We start from the raw sequence: 19179 nt of genomic DNA, 5'->3' as shown, positions 1-19179 counted from the left end.
TAGTGATAGGAGTAATAATTTTGTAAACTAAGAAATTTCAGAAAAAATAAATTATTTAAGGTGTGAATAAAGAGAAATCATGAATAATTAATGATTTTGCTAATAATTTCTCAATTTTTAATAAAAGCCCATGTTTCTCTTAACTGTATAGATCATAGACAGAAGAGGTTAAATTTGATGTTTAAAAGTAGCCACTTTGCTAGGAAGAAAAAGGCTGCTTGGATTTGTTGCAAAAAATGTACGTAAGTAATAAAATGTGAAAGTAAACTTTATACGATCAAAGAAATAAAAGACTGCCACTAACAGAGACTAATAATTTTTCAAAATACATCTTTATACCTTATAATTTCAATTAAATGGTGTCTTCAATATTACAAGTCTAGACAAATCATACCTTCTGCCTCAGTCTTGCCTGTTTCCATCTCTTGAAATCAAAAGAAACTAAATTTTAAAAATAAATTTTATTTTCCACACTAGAAAATAAATTTTAAAATACACAAAAATATTTAACATGGTTTTATTAGAACACTGCTGCGTTTTCCATTTATAAAAAGTTTAAGTGTCTTCTGAAATATACAATTTGCTGCCAATAACTTATTAGAACCTTAACCCTTTGTACACTGGTGATGGGGACTATGGGGGGCTATGTTTTGGACTGGGAAACTGCATCATTGTCACTGCACCACCTGACAGCACACCTACCCCACGTATTCATAACCTACAGCAGCAGATGGACATGTTAATAGTCTTAATTTTTTTCCCTTTTTTAAAGCCACTTGACCTGGCACAGAATCTAATCAACTCAAGGTTTCACTATAGCAAAAGCTTCCAGCTGGCTCCTGCTGACTGCTGTCCTTTCCCTGTTTTGACTGACCTTGCATATTGTGGCCAGATCTAACCTTAAAAGTAACTCTGCACTATTACTTCCTTTTTCAAAAGTCAACAGAAATTTCCCATTAATAACATCACATTTAAAATAATGGTTAATTCTGACCTGCAATACCCTTGTTTCTTTCATTTCTTCACTTCACTCGAGACAAAGTCTACCAGGACGCAATGTGTAATGAGAATAAATTTTCCTTGGAAACAGAATTACCATTTTAATTTTTCTGCCACACTCTAGCTACAATATATTAAGTCACAGCACCACCTACCTTTCAATAAAACGTTAGGAAACTAGTTTGACTTTTAAAGAGCATAATGCCCAAATGGCTGGCCTGTACAACTTAATGTGAAATTTAGTCCAAAATACACACAAATACATACACACCACAAAATCTAAAAATAGAAGTTGCATTTGACACTGTCGAATACTTACACCAGTATATATAAATTTCTCAGTAATGTTTCAAACAAAGCAGTTTGTCTAGCAGTATAACGATTTTAATCTGCCACAAAATAGTGAATAAGCTGTGTCTGAAAATGTTACCTAGAAGCTACAGTCAGGGAGAAGCAGGACTGCTGTGACTTATAAATTCTAACATTCACTGATATTTTCATGCCCAAGTGTGAACTGGAACGAGTGCTGCCTTTTCCTTAGAAGTCTTCCCAACATTTTGGTCATTTTGGTTAAATGAGAAAAAAAAAAAAAAAACAGGTGTAAAATTTCATTTCATAGCCTCTCAGTACTACAAAGTAGATTTATACACACCATGTGGAAGCGAGCCTGCTCATACAGCACACACCCATTCTCCGTGACAATCCCCACCAAGGATACCAAACCCCTTTCTCAAATCTCTGACCTCAGGCTGCAAGAGAATTATTTTTAGGAATGACAATTTCCTTACATAAACCTAAGCAATACAGAAATACTAGAAAAAATACTTTCAGACAGAATGAATGGGCATTTATACCAACAGCTGAGAAGTCAAACTATGAAAGGTCAAACCAGGAGAAGCAACTGATTATATGAAAAGCCTGGTTGTGACGTTCATGAAGAATTAAAACGTCTTGAATTATAGAGCATTTCTCCCGTGCCGTTCACAACCACTCCCTGAGGCAGGTGGGGGTGGGTATCACTGCCATTCCACCTCCAGGGAAACAGATGCACCACAGTTTACGTGTGTCAGTCCCTGGAAAAACAGAACTCCAAAAAGGGCGATTTATGGCTGTCTCACACTATTCCTCAGATACAAAAATAAGGGGAAAAAACAAGTAATTTCAGTTGAAACTGATTGAAAATGATATAACTCATGACAGTTGCTTTGAAAATAGCATTTGGTTACAATTTTCAGTATAATTGCTAATCAGACAAAAGTTTTGAAGATTATTCTTTTAAAATGGCTTGTTTAAAACCGAGTGATTGGATCAAGCATCTTCTTAGCAATTGATGTACTGGGGCGCTAATTATTTCAGAAAGCTCTTTTGTTAGAGCATAAGTAGCTCATCATGTCATAGCATATGACTTGCACACCAGCCTTCTGGTGATTCATGTCAGCAGATGCTGACACGAGTCTGTGACTGGTTAAGTAAATCACCGCCCAATTCCTATAAAGTTACCTCGTCAGTTGTAGCAGCTGCTAAGAGAGAAATAAACTCTTCTGACCTTTACTACAGTTAGCCAAATTTTCATATTATCAATGGAATAAAAAGAACAGTTCTCACCTGTTTCACAGGCCTCCTCTTCTACCCTCTTTCCAAAGTTTTACATTCCATATCCATTATTTTCCTGATGTCATATTACAGCTGACCCTTGAACAACATGCATCTGAACTGTGCATGTCCGCTTATACACGGAGTTTTTTCAATAAATACATACCACAGTACTACTCGATCCCCAGCTGGTTGAATCCCCGGATGTGGAACCATGGATATGAGAGTCAACCCTACACGTCTGTCAACTGCATGGGGTCAGCGGCCCCAAACCCCGAGTTGTTCAAGGGTCAACTGTAATTTTAAATTCCTTCTTTCCTCCCGTAGAGTCCATTTTAAGCTGTTCCAGGGAAACTACTAACCTACTTCAAGGTACTAAACTTCTGTGTCCTAACATTTAAAATACAATTGAAATGTTTATATTTTCTGACATTTTATTGCACAATATAAAAACTTGATTAAAATGCATTAAGAAACAACATCCTGATTCTTACTCATGTTTCTCTTCATATTTGTATGAAGTTTTCTCTTCTTACTAAAGAAACAACATTTTGTGTTTAACTCAACGCTAACTTAAAATGTTTGATAGGAAATAGCATAATTTATTTTAATATGTTCCAACTCAGTATGAAGGTGAGCAGTTTATTTCTGAAGGCTTAGATATTTTAACTATAGTTTATTATTGAAACAAACACTTTTTTTGGTCTCTTTCTTCACTTTTAATTTTTTTTTTAAATTATTCTTTAGTTCACAGTGTCATGGAAGTGTAAAATAAGACTGATAGAAACCACTCTAAAACATATGGCTTTATATACATAAAAAAATTCAATAATGTTGCCACAACCCCTAGTACAGCGTGATTCTTATTTATTTACTACTATCCAGAATAAACGTCTGTACATATTAAATGGTTCAAGTATATCTAGAGCAGTGCTTGTAAAAGTGAGGTCCCACTGCTATGTTAACGGGCATCTCTCTGAAGACCACTTCTAATTTCAACACAATTAAGGTAGAGTTCTAACAACTTTTTGATTTTACAATTTATCATACATTCTCCAATATTGTAAAATGCTCCAATGAGCCAAACACACAATTTAATTTACATCTACTTTAACATCCCTTTTGTACAGCACCAGTGGTTAAATTAAAAATGGATCTGACTAACCAGATGTCCTCTTCTGTTAGTTACAGTTTGTTATTTATTTCTTTAACATTAAAACCAAGTTGAAAACAAAGACAACTTGGGTCAAACTCTTTCACCTAAAATAAATAAACACTTCATCCACTTCACACTTAAATACCTAACTGTTTTCCTATAGTGTATGTTTCTCAGTAACAACTATACAATTCACTAAGCCAAAGACCAACTTCTTCTCTTCGACGAACTAGGCAAGTCGAATAGGATTCTCTAGGTTTGCTTTAAAACTTTCAAGAAACCTGGTAGCCAGCTCATCATCCACCACGCGGCTGTCACTCGACATCGTGACGGTGATGAGCTGGCGCTGCTGCAGCCTGTTGTTCCCCTCGTCATCCTGAGTGAGCTTCAGCACAGGTCGGAATCTCCCAACAGCCAAAATGCAGGCCTGAGGTGGGTTGATCACTGCGGTAAACTCATCGATGCCAAACATCCCCAAGTTGGAAATACTAGGGGAAAACAAAAAGCTCTGAAGGTGGCATTATCCTTAATCAAAGAAACTTTTCCCTGACTTATACATTTTTACTTTATTAAAAAATGTCACAGAACCTTACGCCAAGCTATTCAAAGACCAAAGACACAGACAAACAACACTATTTATAACAGTATTGAAAAAACAAGTACCAACACACATACAAATATTACATGTAACATAAACATTTATTCATCATTGAATTGGAAATCCCAGGCAGAGGAATATGGCAAGAAAAAGAAATATAAGGTATAAGAATTGGAAAAAAGAAAATAAAACTTTATTATTCACAGATGAATTGATTGTATACAAAGGAAATCAAAGCCTCCACAGATGAACTAGTAAGATTAGTAAATAACTTTAGCTAAGTTACTAGATAATAAATCAATATAAAACCTTACCTTATATCTCTATGTAAGTTGCTTTAACTAGGAAGTAAAATTTAACGTACCATTTACAGTAGCATAATCTAGAAATAAATCTAATGAAATTAGATAAGACCTCTAAACAAAAAATTACAAAACACAACTGAAAGAAATCACAGAACTAGGTAAACACTGTTTTATACTATGCTCATTCACGGGAAGACTCAATGCTATAAAGATGTCAATTCTCCTTAAACTGATCAAACAATTCAATGCAATCCAAATCAAAATCCCAGCAAGGTTTGTATATCTGTGTGTGTATGGATGAAAAATGACAAATTGATTCTAAAGTTTATTTGGAAATACAAAGCCAAGAAAACAATCTTGATGGAGGACAAAATTGGAAGACTTTCATCATCAGATATCAGAAGTTATAGTTTGCTGGTAACTAAGCAATGGAAGAAGAAACAGGCCAACTGAAAAAGAGAGAGCGAACACAGAAAAAGACCAAGCACACACGGTCATCTTCTCAATGCTACAGAGAAGTAATCTTTTTTCAATAATTGAGACTGAATCAATTAATTATCCATATGGGGAAAAAAGAGAATCTTGACCTTTACCTCCATATCATAGATAAAATCTAATTTCAGATGGATTGCAATCTACATGAGAAGTTATAAAGCTTCCAGAGGATAACATAGAAAAATAACTTCATGACTCTGGTATAGACAATAATTCCTAGCAGAAAACAAAGAATACTAACTATAAAGAAAAATACTGATAAATAGGACTTTATTAAAATTCAGAACTTCTGTTCATTAAAAAACATCATCAAGAGAGTTTCAAAGGCAAGGTACAAAATGGGAAAAGGTATTTGAAATAATATATATGCTACAAAAGTCTGTGTATCTGGGGAAAAAAAACTCCTATAAATCATTTTTTTAAATATTATAAATCATTTTTTAAAATAGACATAAGACTTCAACAGGCATTTAGCCTGATGAGTTACCAGATATCCAATGGCTGACAGATAACTGAAAACAGTATTCAAGATCATTAATTTGTATTTCCCTGACCAGAAAAAGTACCACTACATACCCCATGACTCAAAATTTAAAACCTAACAATACCAAGAGTTAACAAGAATGTGGAGCAATGGGGATTCCCATCCTATGTATGGGAATTATTTCACTCAACTTGATGGAAGTAAAAAATGGTATAACCATTTAGGAAAGCTATCAGGCAGGGTCTAGCAAAGCTATAAACCCAGCAATTCTACTTTCAGGGCTATACAACAACAGTATGTACATACGTTCACCAAAGACAGAAGAAGAATGTTCATGGTACCACTATTTGTAATAGCACCAAAGTGTAGACAACACAAATGCCCAGCAACAGTGAAGTGGATATCGGCATATTTATAGCGCATATTACACAATATTATAACTGCAATAATAAATAAGTGACTGCGTCACACAGTAACATGGTTAATCTCACAGACATTAACACTGAGTGAAAGAAGTCAGACACTGAGAAATACCTATTTATATAAAGATCAAAGCCAGCAAAACAAATCTTTGGTGTTAATTTTCACAACAGTGGTTACCCTGAGGGGGTGAGAATTAGGAAAGGTGAAGGGAGGCTTATGGGATGTATGCAAGTTACATTTAAACAAAAATAGAGCTGATAATAACTCGAGTCTAAGTGTTAATATTCTTCCCCAAAGTACCTTAAAATAAATCACAAGTAGAAAAAATATACAGTTGAGGTTTGTAAATCTACTGTATTTCAGACCCTGACTGTCATTCTGTGAACATCTGAATGGGTTAACTTAGCTAACCCTAATGGATTCCCACTAGCGTTGATACGAAAGCCTAACTAATCTGGGGACTATTTTCATGTATTCTATTGTCTAGATAAAAGTATGATATTTAGCTTACATTTTAAAAAATGTTTCAGAAAATAAACAGGCTGACAAGGATTTTGTAAGTCTTACATCTGTTTGATGCTACCAATAATTAAGAGATTAAATTTTACCTAAAAGAGCCTCCTTGGTATTCTTCAGGTAACAGTTTTCCATCTCTGGCTTTCTTTGATAGAGCCTAGGAAAGGACAAACAGAGAATGACCACCAGCACTACATTATACCTTTGATTTTTGTCACTTGAAATATTTGTACAGGACACACTCTCATCTCTGATATGCCTTGATTTGACTTTAAAAGAGACTTCATATATAGGTATATAATTTTCTCTAACACACTTTAAAAAATGAGTAAATTAGTGCACTGACAATCCAAGAAGCTAAACATGTAAATCAAAACTTTAGAAAAATAATTTCCCTTTAAAAAATTCTTCAAATATTGGAATTATCTTGTACAAGATGAAGACTGTTTCAGTGTTTTTATGTAAACAATGCAACTTTCTAATTTGCCTATAAAATTTTTCTTGTAAGACAGAGTATTATAAAAGTCATTCTTGTCAATCTAGTAGCTTTTATATAAATTATTCAGTGGTAACCATTTCACAACAAATATATTATTTTTTTATTTCAGTGTTTGCTTCTTTTTTACCCATACATATATATAACTTCAGAGAGTTGTAAAAAAGAAAAAAAAACATAGAATTTTATATTTACTTCTCCATAGTATAAGCATCTTCCATGTTGTTAGTCTTTGTAAGATTTTTTTAACATCTGTTTAATATTTTAAAACTGCATCTGCCATAATTCAGTCATTTCCCTGGTGGTGTAATTTGGATCATTTGTTTCTTTTGAATTATTTCATATAAATTCTCAGAAGAGGACTTAAAAAGCCCTAGAAAAGGAACATTTTTTTCCCCTTAGTTCTTGATACTATAGTGAAAGCATTTCTGAATGAGCTAGTCTAATTTACCCTGCCACAAGGAACATTAAGAATGTAATTATTTCATACCACTCTTAAAACTGATGTCTAAAAATTTACAGTAGGAAAGACAGATAACACTCTGAGAGTGAAATGAGGAAAAGCAGTTGAATTTTCTCTACATGTACATGCAATTAACTACATTTATCTTCACTTTTATTTTTCAGTGCTTCAAAAGCAAGAGGACAGAGATAGAGTCATTACAGGTGAAAAACTAATCAAGAATTACTCTATAAGGGGAAGAGCAGAGAAGAGCAAAGCTTTTGTCTTTTGGGTAGATGATCTATATCTGGGGATTACTTAATATTCTGTATTATATAACTAACATAGATACAACTATAATCACTATTGATAACTATTTAATTTTAAACTACAGATGATTTAATTTTTGAAAAATAAAACATTCTTTAAAAACCTAAAAATGATCTCAACCTATCACTGTGACTTACTGCCAAATGATTTATATTATTTGGATATAGTTACTTATAAAAATATTTGGATCCAAAATGAAAAATTAAGAGATGAATTTCGACTTATATAGTCCTCAGAGTATCACAAGTAGAGAGAACAATCTACAAATGCATTTTCCCTGCCTTAAGCAATGTAACTTCACGTGATTTGAACAGGCACATATCACATGAATTTTGAAAGGCATTTCTCTAAAAGCAGATGATCTCAACACAGCCTGATGAGTTACCAGGCTAAAACAAAAAACATATTGCAAGCACACATAATACACTTTAAAAAAAAATCTATACGGACCCCAAAAACATCAGCAGGGTATTCTTGTCAATGAACTCTGAACAGCTTGGAATAAGAATAGATTCTGATGAGGATTACTGGTTCTGAAAATAACTTAATTCTCACTGGTATATCCTGGTAATGTGAACTTAAAAATCAAAGCAAGTGTTCCCCGACACCCAGCTGACAGGACATAATAAAAGCTGACTAGTAAATATTTCTAAAATATACCACATGCCTTATTAATTCATTCAAAAAGTTTACTGGATACTAATGAGGTAAACTTTGCCTCTGCCTCTTGTGATTGTTATAATTAATTAAGAACAGCATGGGATCTAAGGCTTGTTACTATATTACTTTATTCAGGGAATACAAACCTGAACTTGGCTGAGGCATGCCTTTGGCCCCACATATTGACATCCTTGGGATTACTGAGGGTCAGGAAGTACTCAGAGCAGGTGTTCTTAACCTGGGGTCCATGGATAGATATTCAGGGACCCACAAAGTCCTTGAAAAATAATTTCAATAGAACAGTTTTTATTGAAAGTTTTCTTTTAAATAAATCCACTGAGCAACTACTATCTTCCAAACACCTTCTAGAATTAGATATATGGCAATGAACATAACAATCAGGAACATAAAAGGGTTGACAAATAAACAGACAAGGTAAATTCAAAGACTGATAAGCCATACGAAGACAAAAAACAGGGTGATGTAGGAAGTCACTCTAGCTATGGGAGCCACAGAAGGCCTAAGACAGGGGCACTTGAACTGATAAATGACTGCATTTAAACAAATCCTCACTTCCACTGCTTTCTAGATGCAGCACCATAGACGAATTTCTTAAAGGTGCTAAAACTCAAGTTTCCAACCGTAATACTGGGCTATTGGATTAAATGAAGTGCTTAGTGGAGTGCTGACCACAGATCGCAGAGCAAGAGAGAGAAGCAGGTGGAGTGGGAAGCTCAGATGAGCAGCCAGAGCACACACACAGCAAGCCTACGAGTCATCAGGAATTACAGAGAGTGCTCAAGGGCTACCAGTGGGACACTCCGAAGGGTTAGGATCGCCCTTCCCACTGCTGAGAGGCTGCTGACACTGCTTCCTTACCACCTCAACTTAGGTTCTTTTAAGATGCAAGGAACAGAGAATGCTAACACAGCTACTTTAAAAACTATGGATTGCAGGTAAATTGGGTAGAATCAAAGAAACCTTCTTATGATGGTTAATTTTTAACTCTACAGTTAAAGGAAATTCTAACACTACAGTTAAATCTAATCTCATTTGAACTTCACAAAAACACTGAAATATATGCATTCTTACTGCTGTTGAAAACCCTTTATGAAAAAAAGGCATGTAATATCCTAATAAACTAATCTCTTTAACTTTTGAATTTGCCAAATTATTACCACCTCTCAATTAAGAAAAACAGTTGCATTTTTATCTATAAAAACATTCTGCAAATCTTTCTAAAGAGGAGTGAAGAGAGACTTAAATATGTCAATTCCACTAAGATCACCTTTAAGATCCAACTAGATTCTAAACTAGATTAACTTGCATTCATTTATTTATTTGGGGCAAGTGAGTCTACACATTTATATACTGTCAGTTCCCCAAAGGAGTCTTATCTTCTACTTTTTATCCCCCTGGTAACTTTTTCTACCACTCAACATATCAGAGGTCCTTGACAAATGGAAAACAAAAAAATCACTTATCTAAATGAATCTAAAATTTTCAATGCTAACACTTCAAGATCTGTGATACTTCTGCCAAAAACAAAAAAACAAAAAACAAAAAACCCTTGGAAATTCATGAGGCTCTCAAAGCTGACCTATTGCTTGTGTTCCTGCTTATTCAATGTGATACTTTTAGTGAAATCTGATTCTTCCGTACTGGAGCTACAAAACTGCTTTTAAAGGAGCCCAGGAAAAATGAAGTAATTTTGCTTCTGGAATACTAAGTACTTTTTGATGGTCTCAATTCTAGGGAGGAAATGAATAAAATAAACCTTTAAGAATAAAATGCTGTGAAAAGTGAGGTCTATCCACTACCACTTTCATAGAAATAGAGTTTCAGCTTTAACTTTAAATTCTATCAAAATATCATCTTCAGAGTTGAATTTGAGACTTTGGGATATAAAGCATTCATCTAAAACTTGATGCTGTGGGCCCTAACTTATCTGCATGTTATTTCTAAATATTTGAATGTTAAATGTTCTTAAAATGGGTTGTACCCAGATTAAAACTGAAAAACCTATATACATAATTGATAATCACTTAGAAATAACAAAAATATATATTACCACACACACGTATATCTCCCTCACAGTGTGACCATATCATACCAAGACTTTATCAGAAAGTAATTTCTAACATTCTGAAAGTACAGTATTTGTTAAGACCTACCTTTACAGAGACAGCAATTTCCTGTAGACCCTTAGCAGCAGCATCTTTTATAATTGGTGTAATTAGACCTTTATCTGTTGCCACAGCCACTGAAATGTCAATAAAGGGCAGTTGCTTTGGGCCCTCTCCATCCCAGCTTACATTAACACTCGGCATTTGCTAGAAAACAGCAATAGAAAAAACATGTTACTAAAGACCAAGGATGGTACAGAAAAATACCTAATATCACTATGCAGTTTTGAAAGTGAATATAGCTAGACTGAAGGAAAAAAAAAATTCAATTTGAAAAAACTGGCTTGGATCACTATATTAAATATTCTATGTTTGGGAAGAATAATTAAACATATCACCTGCTCTGAAGCAAGCTTGAGGAGATTCTGATGATGTACATGTTTTAATCTCTTTATAACATGGTTAAAAAAAAGGGCTCCCTTTGCTAAACCTGATATCTAGGAAGCATTTAATGACTGTTAACCTTCCTGCCTCATATGATGACCAACATGACCTTGAGGAGAAGAGAGGAGGGCAGAGGAGTAGTGACATTCCACCATATTATTCCTGTGGCATGAGGAAGCCTGGTTTTCTAGCATAGCCTTGGAAGATACTAGAAAGCTCTTAATAAATGACTTCTCTATTAAAGAGAGATTTCCTAGGCTTCATAAACACATGTTATATACTATATATGAGCATGTATATATTTAATATACATGCAACTACACTGAGGATGGAAAAAACCAGACGGAATGACTAAATGCTTGGAAACAGTGTGTATGGATAATGTTGCCAAATATTCTTAGGAGACAATGATGCTGAAAAACAGAAATTACAAGCTAATTTTTCTTCTCAAAAGTTCACTGCTTTCTACAGAATAAGATCCAGGCCTCCCAGCGTGTCTTTCAAACACAGCAACCCATTTGATTTCACCCAGTCTATCTAATGTTACTCCTGACCACTCCCCTAAGGTGAACTGTCACCCTACTCAGACTTCTCACTGCTGCTGTCCTACACCCACTTCCATTTCATCACTGCTCAACTGCTCTTTTCACTTCTCCACATTTCAAGGCGCAGCTCATTCATTAAACAATGCTACTATGTCAAAGAAATAAACAATTATGTCCCAACCCCTCAGAAGATTTTAAATTCTTCATAGACAACACTGAAATAAGAGGGGGGGGAACCTCATAATTGAAGACTATTTGACAAATCAATTAGAAAGTTGTATAACAAAAACCTCTGGGATAAAGCCTAAGTTGTATTCAAAGGAAAATTCATCTTAAACTTTCTTATTAATAAAAAATAATTATAATGAATTACACATTCATGTTTTCTAACAAAATATTTCTAGTGAGAATACAAATATGCAATAATACGCAATATGCAAAATATGCAATAAAAGTAACACAGAGTTCAGAATAAACCCAGGCACTGAGGACACTAAAATAATTGTAAGAAGCAAATTCAAATGACTCTGGGCTAATAAGTTTGGAAATCCATGAAATAAATGATTTTCTTGGAATATATAAATTTCTAAAATTGATTCAAAAATAGCTTGCTAATCGTGTGGTAAAAAAAAATGAGAAAGTTGCCAGAGCCTCCTCCTCAAAATAGAACTAGCCTCCCATATTTTCACTGGTAAACTCTATAAAACTTTGAGAAATAAAAATCTTTATAATATTGAAATAAGCACAGAAAAAGGAAAGGGAAAAATGTATCCAAATTCATTTTATGAAGGCAATGATTTAAAAAAAAAAAAAGCATGAAAAAAGCTAGCATAGAATTTACATAATTACTTATGGCTTCTGATGCAAAATCATAAAATGAAATATTAACAAACAGCTAATGATCCTGAGGGATTCACCTGAAGAAGGCAAGAATGACTCATAATCAGAAAAACCATTAATATAATTCAAAATATCATTTGGTCAAAAAGAAAAACCATATGAACATTTAGATACCAAATGGCTGAAAAGGCATGCCTTTAAAATTCTTTATTATTGCACTGTCCAAGATGTAAAAGTGAATTCCTTATAAATGTGTTTGAAATACAGCACTTAATAAACAGTGATCCAGAAAATAGCCTAGAAAGAAGAAAGAAGGCATCACAGCAAACGGTGCTGAGCGGGACGTCAGAAGCCTGGGTCCAGAGTTTACATCTGGAGCCAGACACTGCTGAGCTGCAGGCTCGCAAGTTCGCTTGCCTTCCTGCCACCCCCCGCTGGAATGCCGCTAGGTTTCCTGAACTCAATTTGTCCAAAACTCTAGATTTCTTGCCTCATACCCGCTCCTCTCCCATTTTCCCAATCTTAGGACAGGGAAAATTCCATTCCTTCCACTGGTTGGGGCAAAATCCTTGTCCCTTCTCTCACCCTCCACATCCGATCCATCAGCAAATCCTGCTGGCTCTGCTTCTGGAACATAACCGGCTGTCTCCATGTGACCCAGCTCTGCCCAAGCCGCGGTCATCCCCCAGCCTTCCAGGAGAGAGCACTGCCTCTGCCTGGCTTCCTGAGGCCATGCTCCGCACAACCCCCGCAGCAGGCTCTCCTCCTTCTTTTTAAAGTTTAAGTCAGATAGTGTTAGTCCTTTGCTCAAAGCGCTCCAAAGACATCCTTCTCATTCATAATTGAATCCCTACTCCTTACCATGGCCACTAAGGACTCATGTACTTCGGGGCTCCCTCAACTCCATCTTTTTTCATGTTGAATCTCACCTCCTACCTCCCCACTCTGGCTAACTCCACTCTAGGCTCCCTTCATCCCCAGAGCCATGACGCTGAGTGACACGATCAGCTCCTCACAGCCTCTGTGTCTGCTGTCCCCTCTGCCCAGAGCACTCCTCCCCCAAGACCTACGTGGCTCTCTCCCTCTCTGCCAGCCTTGTCTCCGTTATCACCCTGCCAGAGAGGCCTTCCTTGCTGAATTTTTGAAAATAACCCCCTTCCCCTGCTTTCTTTTTCTCCTCAGCGCTTTCACTACCTGATATATGTATGTTTGTCTCTCCCTACTAGACTGTAAGCCCCACGAGAGCAGAAAATATATAGGCTTTTGTTCACTGCTATACTGCTAAGGCCTAATATTTAGTACAAGCTAGGGGATCAATTAGTATTTGTGGAATAAATGGTCTTTATTCTGCTATAATTCATTGTAAGCCTTTTTGATTCTCAATTACTTCATCTGTAAAACTGAGAGTAAGATTAAACAATAGAATATTTTTAGCATTAAAATTACAAAATTGTTGTGACTTAAAAATAAGAGTTCTATTTATGATGTAAAATCTCAAGACACGAGACCACTTTAGCAGCTAAAATTATTTGGGGGTTTGCTACTTACTTTAAGGGTAACAGCCGCTGCCTTGATGATGAAATCATTCACTGATACTTTAATGTCATCTGAAAGAAAAACAAGCATATTAAAATTAGCATTCATCATACAACTTTAAAATTAACCATTATGATTGCAAACTTCTAAATTATGTACTGACAAACGAAAAATTTTACAGGTTTTTGTTTGTTTGCTTAGTTATAAGGTTCTCTCGAGTAGAAAAAGTTTCATTATATGAGGTCCCAGATAAATAATACTAACCATAAATGTAAAAGTTTACTCCTGGGCCTGATTACAATTCTTTTATATTGTTCAGATATCATATGTAAGAACTTGAAGGATACACATTATAACCATAATCAGAAAGAAAAGAACCAACTCCTGGGTCTCTAAAAAGACAAATGGTCTCTCTCAGAGGCCTGTATAGCCAGGAAGTTTACAAGATGATTCATTTTTTTCCACATCCTTCTCAAATGTTTGTATCTTGTTCATGCTTTATAATAGACTGATTATATCAGAACAGTGGCGCATGTAGTCACTTTAAAGAAACAAATACATACGTAGAAAGAGAGAAAGGGAATGCTCAGAAATTTTTTTACTAATGAGCTGTATGATGAAAAAATTTAAGACCATTACATTAAATAAGGGTTGCTTTTTAACAAAACAGGATATAGCAAATGCCAAAGATGAAGCAATGCTGGCATGGATCCTAACGTAATGAATAACATGAGGTTCTCTGTCTACTTCTATGGTGAATTCATTTAAATCAATTTCCTTCCACTATACATAATGATTTTAAGATAAAGCTGGGATCCCTCCCTTCCCAAAGAGCTGATCATAACTAAAGCATTTGATTTATACCTTTGCTTTTCCCAGTGAGTATGAAACTATTAGAAAATGTAAACTACCATTTGATTCTTTATTGCAAGAACTTCAAGAAAAAGACTTGAAGATCAAAATCTAGTCGATGGAATGTGGCAGAATACACACATCCTGTTACTGCAGTATCACGGAATTTTACGTGAACAATAGCTCATTTCAAAGGCATGCTAAGATTTCAGAAAGCGATGAGATGTAGTACTACAAACCTAATACTGCCAAGCTGTCATGGTAACTGCCAGCTGCTCTTCCAATACACAGCTCTTATAATTCAGATTTCCAGAAACACAAACATTTTTGTTTATTTAAAATCCCTTTGGGAGCAGAAATAGAAACGCATTTCCAGTGCTTAGACTTTTAATGATAACCACAAACAAAAGATCTGGTCTGCATAAATTTTGATATGCAGACATCGTATTTTATGAACTCATTATGCTTACCTCTCCTGCCTCTCTCAGCCTCCTCACTTTATCTACTGTCCACCGGTATCCAGAGTGAAGACTTCTCAAAACACCTGCCAGCTGATGATTTCCAAATCTACTGCCTAAGTCCACAGTCCTCACCCTAAAATTCCCTGCCCCCATCATACTCCTACATTTGATCACTTTCTTCAGCTTGAAACACTTTCTCTCTCCGACTGTGTCAGTAGACTCTCCTGGTTTTATTCCACTCTCTGTTCACTCATGTTCAAGTCCCTTCCTCTCACGCTAACGACCTGCCTGGTGAGAACTTCAGTTCCATGGTTCTGAGACCATCTATATGACAGTGATTCCTCCTGTCCCCAGTCCTGATGTATACGGAGTTTCAGACTCATATCCACTTTCTCACATGACGTTTCCACTTACATGTCTAATAGGCATCTCAAATCTAACATGTGCAAAGGAGATTTTGTTCCCAAGATCCTTTACTTTTTAAATGAAATTTAAAACACACTGAAAAATATTTTTTATTACGGAAATTTTCAAACATGCTGGAAGGAGACCATTGGTGACATTAAGAAGACAGTATGAAACATTACGAATATAAAATATTCTTATTTGTATATTGTTACAAAATAAAGTGTGAAATACGCATACAGAATGCTATATACTATAATCTTACATAAGAAAGAAGAGTGGAGATACTTGGATAATGTGGGCTCTTTGAAGACTTGCCAGAAAATTCCTAATTGAAAGGACATACCAAAACTGGATCATGCAAAGATACTACTGTAATCCACACCCCCACTGAAATAGCACTGTTTCTGGCCTCATGAACGAAAGGAACCAGGAAAATTATTCCCATAATAATTTCTATGTCATACCTAAGCAAGTGTCATTTGAGACTAAAAGGGCAGTTTCCAGGGTTTACTTCTTGAATATTTTATTGACCATTCTCTCTGAAATAGCTTTTCATTTGGTTCCTTGAACTTTTAAAAGCTGTCAAGTTGGAAAGCCTGTACCTAAGCTGATTTATCAGTTCTGCTTTCACTTAGCATGTAAAGAAAAAATCACAAGAGAAAGCTGTGCCCATCCTAAGTAGGGTGGGAGGAAAAGCAAGATAGGAAGAAAGTTTTATAGTATTCTGGATAGATTAAACCAGCCATAGCATTCCCTGAAGCCAAAGCCCAATCCAGAGCAAGGCCTTAACTCTCTATAATTCTGTGAAGGCTGAGAGAGGAGAGGAAGCTACAGAAGAGAAGTGTGAAGCTAGCAGTGGTTGGTTCATGAGGTTTAAGGAAAGAAGCCATCTCCATAACATAAATGTGTAAGGAAACAGCAAGCGCTGTAGATGAAACAACCTTCTATTGAAAACAGATGCCATCTAGGACTTCCATAGCTGGAGAGGAGAAGTCAATGCCTGGCTTCAAAGGACAGGCTGACTCTCTTGTTAGACAGCTGGTGATGTTAGGTTGAAGCCAATGCTCATTTACCATTCTGAAACTCCTAGGGCCCTTAAGAATGATGCTAAATCTACTTTGCCTGTGCTCTATAAATGGAACAACAAAGCCTGGATGATAGCGTATCTCTTTAAAACATGGTATCCTGAACATTTTAAGCCCACTGTGGAGACCTACTGTTCATAAAAAAGATTTCTTTCAAAATATTATTGCTCACTGACAATGCACTTGGTCACCCAGGAGCTCTGATGGAAATCAGACAAGATTAATGTTGTTTTCATGCCTGCTAAAAATCCATCATGTAGCCCATGGATCAAGGAATAATTTCAACTTTCAAGTCTTATTAAAGAAGTACATTTCATAAGGCTATATATAGCTGCCATAGACAATGATTCCTTTGATGGATCTGGGCAAAGTCAATTGAAAAACCTTCTGGAGAGGATTCACCGTCTAGATGTCATTAAGGACATTCATAATTCATGGAAAGAGGTAGAAATATCAACATTAACAGGGGTTTGGAAGTTGATTCCAATCCTCATGGATGACTTGGAGGGGTTCAAGACTTCAATGGAGGGAGTAACTGCAGGTATGGTACAAGTAACAAGAGAATCAGAATTAGAAGTGGAGTCTGAAGATACAACTAAACTGCTATAATCTCATGATAAAACTTGAATGGATGAGGACTTGCTTCTTATGGATGAGCAAAGAAAGAGGTTTCCTGAGCTGTAATTTACTCCTGGTGAGGATGCTGTGAAGACTGTTGAAATGACAACGAAGGATTTAGAACATGACATAAACTTAGCTGACAAGGCAGCAGCAGGGTTTGAGTAGACTGACTCCACTTCTGAAAGAAGCTCTACGCTGGGTAAAATGTTACAAAGCAGCACTGCCGCTACAGAGAACCATTTGTGAAAGGAGAGTCAATTAGTGCAGCAAAATTCATCGTTGTCTTATTTTTAAAAATTGCCACAGCCACCCCAACCTTTAGCAACCACCGCCTTGATCAGTCAGCAGACATCAATATTGAGGGAAGACTCTCCACCTGCAAAAAGACTGACTCACTGAAGGCTCAGATGATGGTTAGCATTTTTAGCAATAAAGTATTTTTAGACATAATGCCATTGCACACTTAACAGACCGTAGTGTAGTGCAATGTAACTTTTATATGTACTTGGAAACAAACAAACAAAATGTGTGGCTCGCTCTATTGAAATATTTGCTTTATTGTGGTGGTCTAGAGCCGAACCTGTGTTATGTGTGAGATATAAAGATACAGCTACATTAAGAATGAAGAAGACATAACTTGAAAACACTAATGCCCACATACACATCAGACAAAGAAGGTTTGAGGATAATGAATATTATACCAGCAACAGATAGGATATTGTATGATGAGTCTATTCATCAAGAAAATACAAAAATCCTAAATGTGTAAGTGCCTATTAACAGACCTTCAAAATACATGAAGAAAAACAGACAAAACTAAGAGGGGAAACAGACAAATCTACAGTTAAAATTAAATATTTTAATGTTCTTCTTTCAAGAATTAATAAGACAAAAAAATAGGAAGTCAGTAAGGGTATACGAGACAAGAATAATTCTATCAACCAACTTCACCTAACTGACATTTATAGAATGCTCCTCAAAAGTAAACCATACATTCTTTTCAAGTACACATGAAATAAGATAGACCCTATTATAGTAACAGAGAACAAACCTGACTCCATATTGGACCTATTCCTTTATCTCTAACCTTTGTGCTGTTGCCTGTGCTTAGTCATTCATGTTGGCTCAGCACTTTTGTAAAAGAATGATGTCTATGGCATGATATATAGATAACAGCCCTTTCTCAATGCTCTACTTCCCAGGCTTGACATTTAAAAGTATAACACTTTTCCATTTATCAGGAGATAAAAGGTTGCAGAACAGAAAATAACAACTGTCTTGTTGGGAGTTCATAGGAACACTGTGATCAGACCCACACAGACACTGTAAGAACAAAGGATTCCAGCACTAAGAAGTCTGCAACACCCAGTCACACACCAACCCTTTTAGTATAAAAGAAGCCTGAATTCTAACCCAAGTAAAATGGTTCTTTGGGACACTAGTCTGCCATCTTTTTGGTCTGCTGGCTTTCTGAATAAAATCATTCTTACTTGCCCCAACACCTCATCTCTTGATTTACTGGCTGTCCTGCAATGCTAAGTATGAGCTTGGTAACATTATGACTATAAAATTAATTAGTAACATTATGACTATAAATCTCAACAAATTTATAAAGATTTAAATCATACAAAGCATGTTCTCTAAACACAACTGAGTTAAACTAGAAATCATAAAAGAAAGATAACTGAAAAGCCCCTGAGTATTTGGAAATTAAACTTATGCTTCTAAATGATGAATCAAAACAGAAATCACAAGGGAAATAAG

General features: G+C 35.6%; 1 protein-coding gene across 2 annotated transcripts in view; it reads right to left on the bottom strand.

The window, feature by feature from the left end:
• Positions 1 to 509: 509 nt before the first annotated feature.
• The window catches only part of PDHX (pyruvate dehydrogenase complex component X), a 68753-nt gene continuing 50083 nt past the window's right edge, over positions 510 to 19179 (bottom strand). The window contains exons 8-11 of one of the 2 annotated variants that reach the window (XM_006195041.3): positions 14001 to 14059; positions 10672 to 10830; positions 6662 to 6726; positions 510 to 4236 (exon numbers count right to left, since the gene is read on the bottom strand). In XM_006195041.3, the coding sequence (XP_006195103.3) occupies positions 3978 to 4236; positions 6662 to 6726; positions 10672 to 10830; positions 14001 to 14059 (542 nt within the window). In that variant the 3' untranslated portion in view covers positions 510 to 3977. The other variant, XM_032488446.1, reaches the window with a different exon arrangement.

This window comes from Camelus ferus, chromosome 10 (assembly GCF_009834535.1).
Source record: "Camelus ferus isolate YT-003-E chromosome 10, BCGSAC_Cfer_1.0, whole genome shotgun sequence".
In the NCBI taxonomy this organism is placed as follows: domain Eukaryota; kingdom Metazoa; phylum Chordata; class Mammalia; order Artiodactyla; family Camelidae; genus Camelus; species Camelus ferus.
This window is presented reverse-complemented; position numbering and strand designations above follow the sequence as displayed.